Source organism: Theropithecus gelada, chromosome 20, assembly GCF_003255815.1.
Source record: "Theropithecus gelada isolate Dixy chromosome 20, Tgel_1.0, whole genome shotgun sequence".
Lineage (NCBI taxonomy): Eukaryota > Metazoa > Chordata > Mammalia > Primates > Cercopithecidae > Theropithecus > Theropithecus gelada.
The window spans coordinates 34972201-34988192 of record NC_037688.1 but is presented as its reverse complement, the minus strand read 5'-3'; the positions used below and the strand labels follow the sequence as shown (position 1 = coordinate 34988192).

Below are 15992 nucleotides of genomic sequence, written 5' to 3'. Positions count from 1 at the left end.
TAGTATTTTGTTTATGATATCTTTCCAGATAATTTGGGTTAATGCCTTTGGTATTTAAATTACACTTTATTGTACTCTAGAGAACATCATCAAATTGCTGGTCAGTTTTTAGCTGATGCTTGTATCTCTCCAAAATGGATGGAACACAGATATTCTAAAAACATAAAATTATAATAAGCAATAAATTATATTTTCCCAAAACTGGACTGTATATTGATATCCAAGTGATCCATGGCTGTATTCTTTAAAGGAAGTTAAATTAAGTTCATAGGTCTTTCCATACAAGAAGTATGAATTGAGCCAAAATGAATACTTTTGGAGCCAAATATATATTTACTCCAATATAAAAATGTTAAATCTTTTTTATAATCTCGTGAAATGCTAAAATCACTGTGGGAACCTACTAAAATGAAAAATGCTGTTCCATCCACAGAAAGAATAAATCTGTGAATGAAAGCACTCTCTCTTTTGGTGACCTAAAATTATGGCATATTCACTAAGTCCTTATGATGACATAAAATTCAGCAGAAGTGTATGCTTCCCAAAATGCATGAGGATGGCACTGTGAGATTAATGTTCCTCTTTTTTTTCCCTTTCATATGTATGACATCATATTCTCCCCATATCTTGCTAAATTTCATTTTCATCTGCTTTCATGTGTATTGATGTAGGTAATTATCAAAACAATGTTCTTCTGTTCACTTCCTCTCATTGTCTGGTTTAAAAAATTAAACATTCATTGTCCAGCCCTGTATTAGATATTGGAGATGCATAAATGTTTAAGGTATAAGAGGGGTCAAGTGCAAAAATTCCAGTACTTTGGGAGGCTGAGGCAGGTGGATTGCTTGAGCACAGGAGTTTGAGACCAGCCTGGGAAACATGACAAAACCCTGTCTCCATGAGAATACAAAAATTAGCTGGGAGTGGTGGTGCATGCCACTAGTCCCAGCTATTTGGGAGGCTGAGGAGGGAAGATCCCTTGAACCTGGGAGGCGGACTGCAGTAAGCTATGATTGTGCCACTGCACTCCAGCCTGGGTAACAGAGACCCTGTCTCCAAAGAAAAAGAAAAAAAAAGATTAAGACATAAATTATATCACCAAAACTTTATAGCCTTAAGTCTTTAAATAATGTAAAAAACAAGCGTTGGTACGTGGATTCCATTCTTTCAGGAAGCAACACGGGTTAGACAAGGAGTATCTGCATAAATAGCTGGGATATAGGTTGTTCTGCTACAAACTATGTGACTTTGGAAAAATCGCTGAAATGATCAGAGTCCCAGTTTCCTCATTTCAGAAATGATTTCCCCAGGTGAACTAATGTCTCCCACTGTGTCCTATAGCACTGTCCTGAAGTCCTTTTACAGCACCCCCAAACCCTGCGTTATCAAACAATGACTTAGTTATCATTGTAGCTTGCACAATTGACACAGTATCTGGAACATCGTGGGATGTTTAAGAAAATGTATTGAGTGAACAGCATCCAATGATAAAATTCATTCGTCCATTTAAAAAGTGCAATCTTCTTTCAAATTGAAGAAATCTTCCATGGAAGCAAAAAATAAAATGAAAGGAGAGCTTCTTTCACTGAAGCCAGGAGTGAAGGGACGAGAACCCAGCCTGTCCTTACCCCATTTCAGCCCTGAAGTCCTCTGAAGATCCCGAGGCTTCTGTAATACACATTTTAAAAACCATTGTATTTGATCATCTCTTGAGACTGGCCTTGACAACCATATGGTTTAAAGTCAAGTGCCGCAAACAGCGTTTAAAGTAATGAAATTTGATCTCCTAAAATGCATTTGAGGAATCAGTGAGCTTCCTAAAACACTTGCTTTCCCAAAGTGAGTAACTTAAACCTAGGAAGTCACTGACCAGTTAGTTCACAGTGGACTTACCTCAATCTAGATGAATAGCAATTTACCCTTTCAGGGTGTTGAGTTTGCCGATCATTCCACTTATTTCCTGGTATTTTCTAGTACAAGGCAGGATAATACAATCCTGGAAATAATCGACTGCTGTCACTTAACCCCAAGAAATAAGTGCATGGTTTGATGCCAAATAAAAGTGTCTTCTGCTTCTGGTTATATTTATATGTCAAAACTTTACAGAATGTCTTCATGGGAAGCTCAAAATTTAAGCTAAATAGAAAACAGAACTTCACTTTTATCACTAAGTCACATGCCAGTCCAATTTTAAAATGCAGTCTGTATTACAGACATCCATTCTCCTTGGATCCTTGGCTCTAAATGGTTTCAACATTTGAAACAGGTGGATGTCAATGTATACAGTGCTGGCCCCACTGATTTCCTTGGTGGCAAAGGGAAATACCTAAGGGTAACCAAGGATTTGTATGACTGTCTTAGGTCTTAAATTTCTTAGGCATTATTTAAATCAATCAACTTTTTGATCTTGAAATACATACAAATATATGCATATAAGTGACTTGGAGAAAAGGAGATAATTTTCTTGACCATGTATTTCTGTATTTCCCAGAAAAAAAAAATTAGTCATGTACATGCACACGTTAGCATAAAAGTAAATATTGATTTAGCAATCATAGTTTCTGAGATCACTATGGATGTAGCTAATATAAAACTAAATCATTTCCACGTATTTCAACTTATTTTCTACAACATAAGTCTGGCATAAAGACTAAGGAATCTCTCATTGAACTAGTGGACTTGTTAGTCATCCAGAAGATTTAAATTTAGCTTTTATTTTAATAGAGTTTAGGATATTATGTATCAGTGACCGCATTATGTTTATTTTATTCCCAAACGCATTTGGGAATACTGAGAAAAACTAAATCTATTTTAATTCTTCACCCCGAATATCTAAATTAAGTGTGTGTGTGTTGTAAGAAATTAATTTTTCAAGTGATGGAATTGTGAAAACTGAAGATGAGAGTGACACTTTCACAAGGCTTTGTTGACAGTTCATCTGAAGTAGACATATATATGCTGGACTTTTTGAGTATGGCTGAAAACATTGTTTTTCCATGTTGAGGTTTAGGTGTAGGTAATTTAAGATCACTGACTTTGTCCTTTGTTTAAGCAATATGGAAAAGGCCTGTTTAACATACAATTTTAGGAGACCTTAGCAGTAAGAATTAACACATACACAAGTTTTGGTTTTATTTTTTTCACGATTAGCTAAGGTGTCCACTTAGAGATGACACATTCTCTAGAAGTGACTAGAGATGAGGTATCTTACTAGCTCATGTTCCTCCTTTCTCTCCTCTTCCTTTCCCCCCATTTCAATCTTTCTCTGTCTCTTTGTCTGTATCTCTCTCTCTCTCACACACACACACACACACAACAATGAATGAGTCACATTCTCTATCAAGCTGTCATGCAGTTGGAGTGGAGGTGAGAAAATTCATCATGAGTGTTTCATTATAAAGTAACTTCATCCCTGTCTGATAAACAAAGTGATTCAGTATGACATGATAATACAGGTTGCTGTTCTATGGCTGAAATATGACCACCTGTGTTTTTACAGCATTCCTTTTTCAAAAAGTTTTGAAAAATAGAAAAGCTCTCGTTTATGTTAGGATTTTTTTTTTTCTCTATGTTTAGCAGAAGAAAAAGGTGTTTAACTCTTTGAAAGCCCGTTCCTAGTGTAATAAGGGAGAATCCTGAAGCTGAAAAGTACCAGAGCCTTTCTCATGACAGTGAGTGAGAAATAGGTTAACCACAGGCTAGTTTCAAGGCAGGAAGAGACATCTAAAGAAAATTACTATAATAAACAGCTTCCTCCACTCTTTGGCCAAAGGAGATGATGGGGTGGTGGGGACCAGGTGGACAGGCACATTGATCAATGAGATGACAGTGTGAGCACCATTGACGAAGTATTACCTTGTCATCCAGCTCCTTTGTGACTCTGCCTGCTGAATTCTCCCCAAGGTAAAGGGGCTGAAATGAGTAAGGAAGTGCCTCAAGATACAATCAGTGTAAGGGAAGGGATATTAGCCAAGTAGCATGGACTGAGTGAAGACACAAGACACAAAAGCAGCAGAGAAGTAATGGAGAATTAATTCAGAACAGATGATAGAAAAGTCAAACTCGAGAGGACGATTCAGAGGTACTTTTGCAATGGCACGTCATTTGTCTAGAGATTTGCCATTTGCTGTTTGAAGTGGGGGCCTCCGGTTAATTCATGGCAAATACTTTTGTGACGGGTTAGAGAACACTATTTATTTCTCCTCACTATACTCTGAGGAATGTTGATGAGTCGAATTAGAACTGTAGTCAAGGTTCAATGTGTCAGCCCACACCTTTGAAGCTGCCTGACAGATGCATTTCCAAATCCCTGATCAGGGTCTTTGTATTACTGTCTCTTGTCAAATCCAATCACTCACACATAATAGCAATGATGATACCTGGTCATGTTCTTCCAGCTTTGAAGCAAATAAGAAGTCAAAGAAAACTGGCTGAATTTTAACATCACAAAAGTTTCCAAAAATCACAGGAGCTTACAAAAACATGAATCCACACCACCACAAAACCATCCCTTCCATGAGACATAGGAGCGTAAGGTGCAATTTGGGCTTTATCAAAAAGGGCCAACCAATAAAGTCTAGTATATTTCAGTTGTTGAAACAATGATTATAAATAAATCCAGGGGAAAATGGATGGACGAGATCATATATGCTTAAATTTGATGCCAGTACATTCAAGAAATAAAATTCTTAGGTTCAAACCCAGTGTCACAAAGTAAACGTCACAGCACGCCAGGGAGGCCCAGTGTTGTCTTACCAATAGTTAGCACAGTTTTTAAAATTTTAAATTAGAATCCTGGGCTTGGTGTTTCAAAGCTTGAGAGGCAATGTTGTGAGAGTGAAGATGTGAGGTTTTAGGATGAAACAAGACCAGAGACTTCAGTCGAGTCTTGTCGCTGTGACTTATTAGCTGTGTGACTTTGAGTATTGGTTTATTCGTCTCCACTATTGGAATTAATAGCGCCTTCTTCATAAGGTCATTATCAATTTTAAATGAGATAATGCAAGTACAATGCTTTGCCTGGCACACAATAAGCACTTAATAGGCATTGTTATTTTTAAAGCAATCAAATACATTATTGAGGATAGGAATTGAGTTTCTTAGGATGCATTAAATAGCTAGTCTTTAAAATCTATCCATAACCTTTATGGCAAAATGAGGACAACTTCTTGAAGAAGAAGAAGAAAAAAAGAGGTCTTAAATAATGAAACAAATGCAAAGCTGACTGAAGGAATTTTAAAAAGTTTTAACATTAAAAATTAAAAGTGGGGGCAAAAGAAGGAAAATTATTTACCCATGATTACTCACGGTGTCCTTTGTTTTAATTTTATGTGCTCTAAACAGAAACTGCATCCCCTTCCTTCAGAGAATGGTTGGTAGATTCCAGCCCCTGTCTGTGGTTTTCCAACTTAAGAAGCTGTAAATTTTATAACTCTGCACCCTGCGGTTAGAGCTGCTGAGTGTTGTGTCTGAAGTCAGGTGTGTGTTAAAGGTAGACATTAAACAGCTCTATGGAGGACCTGGAAGCATTTAAGGAGGTTGCTTGCCAGCTGTAAATTAGAGACTCCATGCTAGCTGGCTGGAAGATTCTCTGGACTAAGTCCAGTTAAGTAGACTGAATCACTGGCGGTCTTTCCAAATTTGTGCATTTGACGGCTTGGCTATACACTCTGACATGCGGCATGGGGTTGTAAGCAATGGCATTATTGTGATGTGGTGCCATTACAGGAGGGATGCAGTGCTCCTGTGCCCTGAGGGTGTTTGTGTTCTGCAGGAATGCTGAGAAAAGCAATGGACTGCTCTTGACATGGTCACCAAAAATGTTTTAAAATAAATGTGAAAAATGGGAATGATCATTTTCAAGTTATGTATTGCCCAAAATGTGTTCCCTGGCATTCCTAGAGGAAGTTAGTATCTCAGGTGGTTTTGTGCACACCTCTCCAAGATTGTCCTGCTTCCCCACATCAGTGGGAGAGGTTGTCTGTGGTTCAGTTGATGGTAATGGACACACTAAAGCACATGCTGAGATATAATCGAGGCAACCAAATTGGGAGCTATATTCTCAAGCCATGAAATGAGAGAGAAGTCATTGTTAGATTGCAGGGTCATTTAGAATTTGAAAAATTTTAAATTTTGTCTTAAAACTGATCCAGGTGAGAACACCTAGATTTAGTCGGGCAGGGCTACCTTCATGGGCATGGGACCTGCCCAGCTGCAGAGGACCTCGTGCTTGGAAGGACCCTGTGGTTTAATGATTCACTGTCACTGTTTTGAATTCTTAAGTTTTCAAACAATGACTCTTGAATTTTCATTTTGCACTGGGCTTTATAAATTATGTAGCAGTTTTTGAGGGTGGATTTGATTTCTTTAAGAAAATTCTGATTTTTTTTTTAAGAACAGGGTGAAAGAGAAACTTTCCCACAGAGATTCTATGAGCCAAGTAGACAATCTCCAAAGGTTTAAGTATTTGCAGGCATCAAACAGTAAGAGATAAGAGGATTTCTAGGAGACTCTTGGTCACTGTTCTTCTCAACACAGGATAAAGGTGGGGGCAAAGAGCATCTTAGTTATTGAGAAGCAAATAATATATTACAATTGGCACATACTTATCTTTTATATATTTGGTCTTGGTACTTATTTGTTTAAGTTTTTACTTCCTTTTCAAGGCCTTTATGAGCTGATGTTAAGTAAATTCTTACATCAGCTTTCTGCTGGTTTATACAAATATTGTCTTTCAGTGTACATGATTACACATTGAACTCTGCATATGAATTTATAGCTATACAGATATTAAAGGCAAGCCTTGAATCATTTGATTTTGTAAAGTTAAGAGGCCTTCATTTCTGTATTCATTGTATGCATTAATATGTTAAGGAAATAAACTATAAACAATATGCTCTATATGCTACTGGCCATAAAACTAATAGTAACACACATACACAGGCATACAACTAGCTACTGTGTATTTTATGAGTTAATTTAAAGCTGCAGATTCCTAAGAACATGTACAGTAAATTGTGTGTTATTTTTTTGGCCAGATACTTGAGTTTCATATTACCATGATATTATGCAATGGATTTGTTCCCCTACTGCTGTTTAATATTCTGATCAGTGCTGGTATTACCTTCAGTTCAAGGATTTTACTTTGCTGAGGATCCTCATTTTCAAGTTTAGGAAAGGGGATGTGGGAAATGCAGTGTAACAGTTTTGTCCTCTTCAGAGGGGGAATAGAAATCTTCAAAGAAAACAGAAGGGTTTAATTGTTTTTGTTTTTGAGACGGTGCCTCACTCTGTGGCCCAGGCTGGAGTACAGTGGTGCGACTGTAGCTCACTGCAGCTTCCAACTCCTGAGCTCAAGTAGTCCTCTCTGCCCCAGCCTCCCAAGTAGCTGGGACTATAGGCATACACTACAACATCTAGTTCTTTTAAATTTTATTTTGGAGATGGGGTCTTGCTATGTTGCCCAGGCTGATCTTGAACTCCTGAGCTCAAAAGATCCTCCTGCCTCAGCTTCCCAAAGTGCCAGGATGATAGGAGTGAGGCACTATGCCTGGCCAGAAACTCAGGTTTTGTTGCTTTGTGGCTTCTTTGCTGTAATCGTCACCAAGATTTGTTATTAATAAGTGATACCTACAAAGCTTCTTTAGATGATGATGTGATTTCCTCTTCCACCTCAGATTTACTAAACCATTTGAATTCCTTTTATAGGATCCACAGCACTTGATTTTTTGAGACGGAGTCTTGCTCTGTGGCTCAGGCTGGAGTGCAGTGGCACGATCTTGGCTCACTGCAAGCTCCGCCTCCTGAGTTCATGCCATTCTCCTGCCTCAGCCTCCCGAGTAGCTGAGACTACAGGCGCCTGCCGCCACATCTGGCTAATTGTTTTGTATTTTTAGTAGAGATGGATTTTCACCGTGTTAGCCAGGATGGTCTCAATCTCCTGACCTCGTGATCCACTCACCTCGGCCTCCCAAAGTACTGGGATTACAGGCCTGAGCCACCGCGCCCAGCCCTAGCACTTGATTTTTAACCCAAGAAACTGTGACTCTGTTGTTTGTCTATATGAATCTGTCTCATCTTCTCCACTGGGGGATATCGCTTCTCCTCCTCCCAAAAGTCATTTTTTTTTGTCTTGACCGTGGAGGTCACAAGAGACATGATAGTGGCTTAGATCAGGGCAGCAGCAACATACATGAGGTGGTAAGATATGAGAGAGGGTGAAAGTTAAAGTAACACCATTTCTGATCTATTAAATATGAGTGTCAGAAGAAGAGAAGTCTAAAATGGGTCCAAGTTTTTATTTTGGCCTCATCAGCTGGAAGGGTATTGCCTATGAGCAGTCCTTCAGGGAGAGGCAGGAAAGTTAGACATTGATACACTTTTAAGCATTCAAGTGGAGATGCCAAGTAGACAATCTAGTATAGGAGATGGGCGTCAGAGGCTGGGCTTCATCCGTAGCTGTGCATCCAATATGGTAGCCATTAGTCACATGTGGTTATTTAAAGTTAAATTAAAAGGCCTTTTACTTTGACCACGCGAGTGCATTTCAAGCGCTCAGTAGCCACATGTGGGGCATCTATGGTGGTCACATCCTGGTGGAGATGAGGGCAGATGGAATCAGTGTGTACTAAAGACCTCGGACTTGGAGCCAGGACAGGGCATCCTGAGGGACAGCAGGGGAGGAGGAGGAGGATACGGATACAGACGCAGAGACAGGTTTGACAATGGGAGATTGTGTGAGTTCCCTTCTTGTTGATTGCATTGATCATCTTTTATGGTTGGCTTGAGTGAAGGTCTGGGGAAGCTTGACATCTGGTTGTTTTTGCTTAATACTGGTGACACTTTTATCATCACAGTCTTTTTCTTGAACACATTTTTTTTTTCTTAAACATGTCCTGCTGTTCACAGCAACATTTAAAAATGTTTTGCAGTGAAACCACAGGCCATATATGGCTTAAGCTCCAGAATCTGTCTAAAAGGTGAAAGGGGAATATATTTGAAATGCCCATTGAAAATCTGTCAAACTACTTTTTTAATCAGCAGAACGTAAGTCCTAGAAGCTCAAAAGGCAAGAACTAATGTTCTTTTATATTTTCTTTGCGTTTCTATTGGGGATCTGTTCCCCTATGGCAGAAAATATTAGGATCTAGTTTGAATGGGAGGAATGGGGTGGTACCAGAAAGTGGAGATGAATAAGTTAATTTCTTTCTGTATAGCACTTAAACTTAAGCTTGCCTCTACTACGTGCGTATGTGTGTGATGCAACCCCTTTGTATTGCAATACCATTCTGCCTTGTGGGCCTTAGCGCACCATAACTCTTATGCATTGCACTCATACTGTATTGCCACACAAGTAAATACGGTACACTGCATAATTTTCTCTGGTACAAAGTCTCTGCGTTTTTGTTGCATTAAAAAAAAAAAGCACAATACTGCTTTATCTGAATAAGAAATTGAACTATCAACCGGCATCAGGATCATCTTCTGAATGTAAAACTGCTCTCACAATTCTGGTTTGACCATGAATAAAACTGTAAAGTTTCTGTATTTACTTAATATCAGATGAAAACATGAACAGAAACACTGCAGGAAAGCATACTATTTATTCAAAAATACTATGGAAATAAAGCAAGCATAGTATTTATTCAACATGTGTGAAATGTTGTGTAAAGTTGAACACAGAATTCCAAGAAAAGTTGTATGATTTAGCTGTGAAAGTTTAAAAGAAAAAAATAAAAAAAGCAAAGCAAAGGCTAGAAAGATCTTCAAAACTAAAAGACTCCTAAGACTGATTTTGAGATTTTTTTTTTATTAGCGACTGATAATAATTGGGCATTTGTTCATGTAATGGTAATACCTGTTGTGTTTTGCATTGATTTTGTTTTGAATGGGGGTGGGGGAACACAGATCCATCTATTAACATTTTGATTGTTTCTGGGAGGCATCAAGATTTGTTTTGTTGCACTACAAAGTGATGTGTACACCATGGAATCTTAAGAGTCAGTCATAATACTTGTAGAGACATTTAAGCCAGTAGCAAAATAGAAACCATTGTGTAGCATCCTAAAGAGTGATCTGGTAAAATGAAGGGCCTTGAACAGCTGCCACCCACCAAACTCTAATGGAGGTGGGATCCCACCAGACGGAGACAGAGCCAGGGGTTCCTATTTTTAACTGGCAATCAGCTTTGCTTCTTGGGCATGAATGCCCAGTTCTAGTGGTAAAGTATTTTCCACAAGATTCATGGAGTGGGAAAGAACCAGCTATTTATATTCATGCTTTGAGCTTGAATAAGAAAAAAAAGAAAGAGGAGTAGTGAAGAGGGCATTAAGAAGGCAGACAGATATGTTGCCTATGTCAAAAACAAGGTGATGCATTTTTGCATTTTGTAGGCACATTTTGGTTGGTGGCTTTATTTAAGCTCAGTCCCTAGTCACTTGTGTGATCTTGCACAAGTTCTGCTTTGTTTTGTTTTGTTTTCCCAATGAAAATATAGGCAGCTACATTATAGAGTTGTTAGAAGAATGTTTTATGATGCATTAAGAATGCCTGCAGAGTGCTGGGCACTTGGGAAGTGCCCAAAATGTGATTGCTCTTATTTTAGTAGTCAGACTTTATAGGATCAGATTTATCCTAAGTTGTTGCCTTTTCGGAGGTTAAGTCTATTCTAATGCCTATATTCCAATTCCTGATTCTGAACATGTTTCTTTTTTCTTACCTGCTCATCCTTGCACACAGTTAACAAATTCTCTTTGGGCAAATTTTCTAAGGAAATTACATTAGAAACACATTTGAATTCTAAAGTTGACGATAGCAACTCTAAGTGGGGGATTCTGTGGGTTTTGGAGTGCTTCCCTTGTTTCAACTTCCACTAGCACTCAGGAGAGAGCTTGTAAGTTGTGACCTATAGACGTAGATTCAATTTTAACTATTATCTGTAAGGCACCACTCTGTGTGTTTATCATGGTAGGTTTTTAACTTAGGGTTTAGACCCAACAATATAACCTTTCTGTCTTCATTATAATACATATACGTGTGTGTGTGTGAGAGAGAGAGAGAGAGAGAAAGAGTGTGTATGTGTGTGTGTTTGTGTATACGGTATGGGCTTATGGCAAATGTCAGTTGTGTTTTGCTCTTTAGTATCTGCCTAAATCACAGTTTTGATAACATGAAGTTACACATTTTAAAGTGTCCTGGGAAAACCTTAAGTCAACATAAAACATACTTGGGAACAATGAAGTATACCAATGTTAAGGTCAAAATGTCATGTAAATATCTTTAAAATGTTCGGTAAGACTTCTGGAATTTCAGGGTCTGACCTGTATCTTGATCTCTGATTTTTATCTTACACTGTCCAGATTCTGATGCAAGGCAAAAATCCAGGGATAGCTTGGAAGTATGCACTTCCCAAGGTCATGAATGGAACTCCACCAGCCACAAAAAGACTTGCCTATGCCTGGAGTATCATGCAGTCAGAGTGCCCCGTCTCCTGCGGTGGAGGTACATGATTTTCTCAGTCTGTCTTCCAAGTCTGTCTCTCCTAAAACAGGTTCTTTCACTCCAGGCATCTTTAACATAACGTGGTTTACATAAGCCACCCAAGAACTGTCTTTTATAAGAACCGTCACCATAAAAGCAAATATTATGGCATCAGTTAAGGATTTTCCTATGTGGTAAGGAATCAACTCTCAGAAAGCTCAAATCAACCACAACCAAGGCTCAAAACTTACACATCTAAAACTGATGGGAAATACATATAAAATATATTGACTTATTTACAAATATAAGCATATTTATATTATATGTATATATGTTTTTTTAAATTTTCAGCTTATAATTTAGTTTCCCCCAGTCTTGAGTTTTCTGTTGTTATAAACCTTCCATTTGGAAGTTGTAAAAGCTAGGGTCAAGGCAAGTGAGGACACAAACATGGCAAACTTAAGATGTCTATCCGAAACATGGCTATCCCCTCAGGGGTAAGGTCAGCAAAGGCTCTCTCACTAGAGGACTGGATTAAATCTGAGACAACCCTTGTAAAGAAGGAACAGCAGCAACCATCTATTTGGTGAGTAGAAGGCAGGCATTTTATTTAGATGTGAACAGTGTCACATATTTGGGGGTTAAACAATTGTCACACTTGCCCATTGGGGAGGAAGAATAAGTGCCCCAAAATAAGTTCCTGACACCAAAGCCTGAATGTTGGTCTGTCATTTCCTATTATTCACAGCACCTGGTGACAGACTTCCTACTGGTTACATCCCACTAAGCATTATAAGCCTTCTTAGAATCGGAGACAGAGCAAAGACACAGAAAATGAAGAAATTCTTATATCTGAAAGGCCTATCTGTAGGTCCATGCTAATTAACAAAATATGAAAAAAATACTTTTTAAGTATACATACATAAAATAATTGAAAAGTAATACATTTTCTAGTAATACACATTTTAAAGGCAATGGGCTATAAAGAAGAAAGGTAATCCCCATAATTTGTAAATAGGCAATAGCCAATGTTAATAGTTTGATCTATATAATTTTATTTTTCCCGTATGTACATGTAAGCAAACATGTGTTTGACAGACTCACATACCATGAGTATCATTTGTATCCCTCTGTACTGAAATCACGTTACAGACATCTCTTCACACTGTTTCATTTAGTCATAGATTATGAGGTTTTTCTTATATCCAATGTTTCTTGAGAACATTTCCAATAGCTTTCTGGTATTCCAGGGAGAGCACAGTGCCTTGGGAAGGAGAGAAGTTTGATTTGCTTTCCATTTACAGAAACTAAATCCAGCCAAGAGGAGGATGCAGAGGAAGCCAGTTGCGGAATTCTCGCCTTGCCCTGACTTAGCAACCCCTTCCCATGATTCACAGACTCTGATGTGTCCTATATCCAAGAAAAAAAAAATTCAGATGAATAAGTCCTATTAAAGTCAACAGTTAACTTCAAGGAATGTTGATTTTTTTGTTGTTGTTCTTTTTTCTTTTTTTGAGATAGGGTCTCACTCTGTCACCTAGGCTGGAATGCAGTAGCACAATTATGGCTCACTGCTGCTTCAACCTCTGGGGCTCAAGCGATCCTACCTCACCTTCCCAAGTAGCTGGGACTATACGTGCCTGCCACTATGCCTGGCCCATTTTTTTCTTTTTTATAGACATGGGGTTTCGCCATCTTGCCCAGGCTGGTCTCAAACTCCTGGCCTCTAGCAGTCTGCCTTCCTTGACCTCCCAAAGTGCTGGGATTATCAATGTGAGCCACCGTGCCTGGCCTTGATGTGGTTTTCATTAAGCGCCTCCTGAAAGCAAATCTGCTTCAGCCCCAGGAGCTGGACTAACTGCTAATCATTATAGCAGGAGTGACTCATTTTTTCTCAGGTTACATTTGAAGACAAAGTTCCAATGGAAATAAAAAACACAATTCAATTATTCATACATTTTTTAAAAAAATGTATGCCCCGATCAGAAGTCCTGAAATTACCGTTGAAAGCAAGGCAGTGGATTGCCACTAAGGAAGCAAAAGCAGAGGCCGGGTGCAGTGACTCATGCCTGTAATCCCAGCACTTTGGGATGCCGAGGCAGGTAGATCACTTGAGGTCAGTAGTTCGAGACCAGCCTGACCAACATGGCCGCCTCTACTAAAAATACAAAAATTAGCTGGGTGTGGTGTCACATGCCTGTAATCCCAGCTACTTGGGAGGCTGAGGCAGGAGAAGCAGTTGAACCTGGGAGGCAGAGGTTGCAGTGAGCCAAGATGACGCCACTGCACTCCAGCCTGGGCAACAGAACGAGACTCCATCTCAAAAAAAAAAAAAAAAAAAAAAAAGCAGAGCCTTGGCTGACGGGTTTTAATACATATTTAGTGAGTTCTACTCTTTGCTTTTATGTGCCCCATACTCTTAGGGAAGTATGAGAAGTTTCATGGTAAGGCAAAAATCTTAGGGTTTCCACACATAATTCACTAATGGTTTTTCTCTGAAGAACATTATCCATCTGATAATAAAGTATGCCTGGGATGTTTCCCTTTATAGTCATTCTGTTTTTCTGTTTTCAAAAGGTTATATTTATCACTTTATGGTTCTAGTATCCACATCAGTCTTGAAAACCAATAATTTACATGTTAAAATTACTAAAATATAAAATATATTATTTTAGGGAAGGGAATGGAATTCAAATTAGTTGCAGATTTCATCAAAAGGAGGTGCTTCCACAAAATATTTGGATTCCATATCTGAAATAAAATATCACAATGCTGGTAAATCAGAAGCTAAACTTAGAAACCAAATTGAAATAATAATCTGTAATTTTCACTTTGTCACTTCTGATGTCTTACCAGGTTACATAAATGTAAAGGCCATTTGCTTGCGTGATCAAAATATTCAAGTCAATTCCTCATTCTGCAGTGCAAGAAGCAAGCCAGTAACTGAACCCAAAATCTGCAACGCTTTCTCCTGCCCGGCTTAGTAAGTCATTTAGAAATGTCTTTTTGTTTACTTTTGTACTTGTATGCCTTCATTGTTCTTATGAGATGATGAAAGCCCAATGTCAGTCCTGCTAATGGAAAGTGATTCAAAGGTAGATGCAATACATTAAAAAGTAATAGAAGAAGATGAGCTAGGTGTGGTGGCACGTGTGTGGTCCCAGCTACTTGGGAGGCTGAAGAGGGAGCACTTGAACCCATGAGTTCCAGGCTGCAGTGAGCCATGATTGTGCCACTTACATATTAGCCTGGGTGAAAGAGTGAGATCTTGTCTCTAAAAAAAATTTTTTTTTAAAAAGAAGATGGTTGAAGTTTACATATGAGTTGAAAAACACAAATTTACTTTTGGTACTCACTTGACTTTGGCTTGATAGCCAGGAATAAAGCTATTTAAAAGCAAGCTTACTTGGGATATGAAGGTGTCCTTTTTTTGGAGGGGAGGAAGAGCATGGAGTCTCTCTGCTGCCCAGGCTTCATGATAGTTCACTGCAACCTCTGCCTACTGGATTTGAGCAATTATTGTGCCTCAACCACCCGAGTAGCTGGGATTATAGGTGCGCGCCACCACGCCTGGCTGATTTGTATATTTTTAGTAGAGATGGAGTTTTGCCATGTTGGCCAGGCTGATCTCGAACTACTGGCCTCAAGTGATCTGCCTGTTTTTAGCATCCCAAAGTTCTAGGATTACAGGCATGAGGTGCTTTTTTCTTTTAACCTTTGCATAGGGATTCCTCTTCTCTGAATGGAATCAGACAGATACATAAATAACACAGAATCCTAAATTAGTTCAATTTGCATGTGGTTGTGTGCTTAACTTTTATGTAAATGGTCCAAGAATTTAAAAATCATAATATTATGCAGGCCATGAAACCCCAAATGCAAAATTACACAGTAGCAAGACACAAAATAAAAAGAATGGGGTATGGGGTATAGGCCAAGTGGTAACTCCACTGCTGATGATGGCAGCCTTGGAGGAGCTCAGTGAGTTTGTTCTTGGATTGACTTTAGCCACACTATTGTTTGAAGACTAATTTTAAGTAATCTTCCCAGTCAAATGGAGTCTCTTTTATGTGATTTATCTTCTGCCAAATATATTTATATAGAATGAACAGAGTTTCTTCTAAAGCAGTGTTGTATTCACCGATGTTTTATATCATCTTAATAAGTGGTGTTTGGTTTGTGGTGATGCAATCGTATTACACAATCTTTATATATAAAGATGTGCATATGTATATATATACATACACATACACACACATACTCGTTTTTTCTTGCAAATAATAGTGCATTTGTCATAATCTGAGGCTGAGGCAGGAGAATCACTTGAGCCCAGGAGGCGGAGGTTGCAGTGAGCCAAGATCAAGATTCCATCTCACAAAGTTTCAATTGATAAACCATTCAAATATATACCAAATCTCAGAGAGATAGCTATTAAAAAAATGATCTGGCAAATTTTAAAGAAAATGAAGGTATGTATTTAACTCATCAGTAAATTCAGGGGTAATCAGAAAAGT

General features: G+C 38.5%; 1 protein-coding gene across 2 annotated transcripts in view; it reads left to right on the top strand.

Moving 5' to 3' along the window:
* The window catches only part of ADAMTS18 (ADAM metallopeptidase with thrombospondin type 1 motif 18), a 152506-nt gene that overhangs the window by 123293 nt on the left and 13221 nt on the right, over nucleotides 1-15992 (top strand). For both annotated transcript variants that reach the window (XM_025370569.1, XM_025370570.1), the window contains exons 17-18: nucleotides 11358-11499; nucleotides 14335-14461. In XM_025370569.1, coding sequence (XP_025226354.1) covers nucleotides 11358-11499; nucleotides 14335-14461 — 269 coding nt within the window. The remainder of the gene's footprint in view (nucleotides 1-11357; nucleotides 11500-14334; nucleotides 14462-15992) is intronic.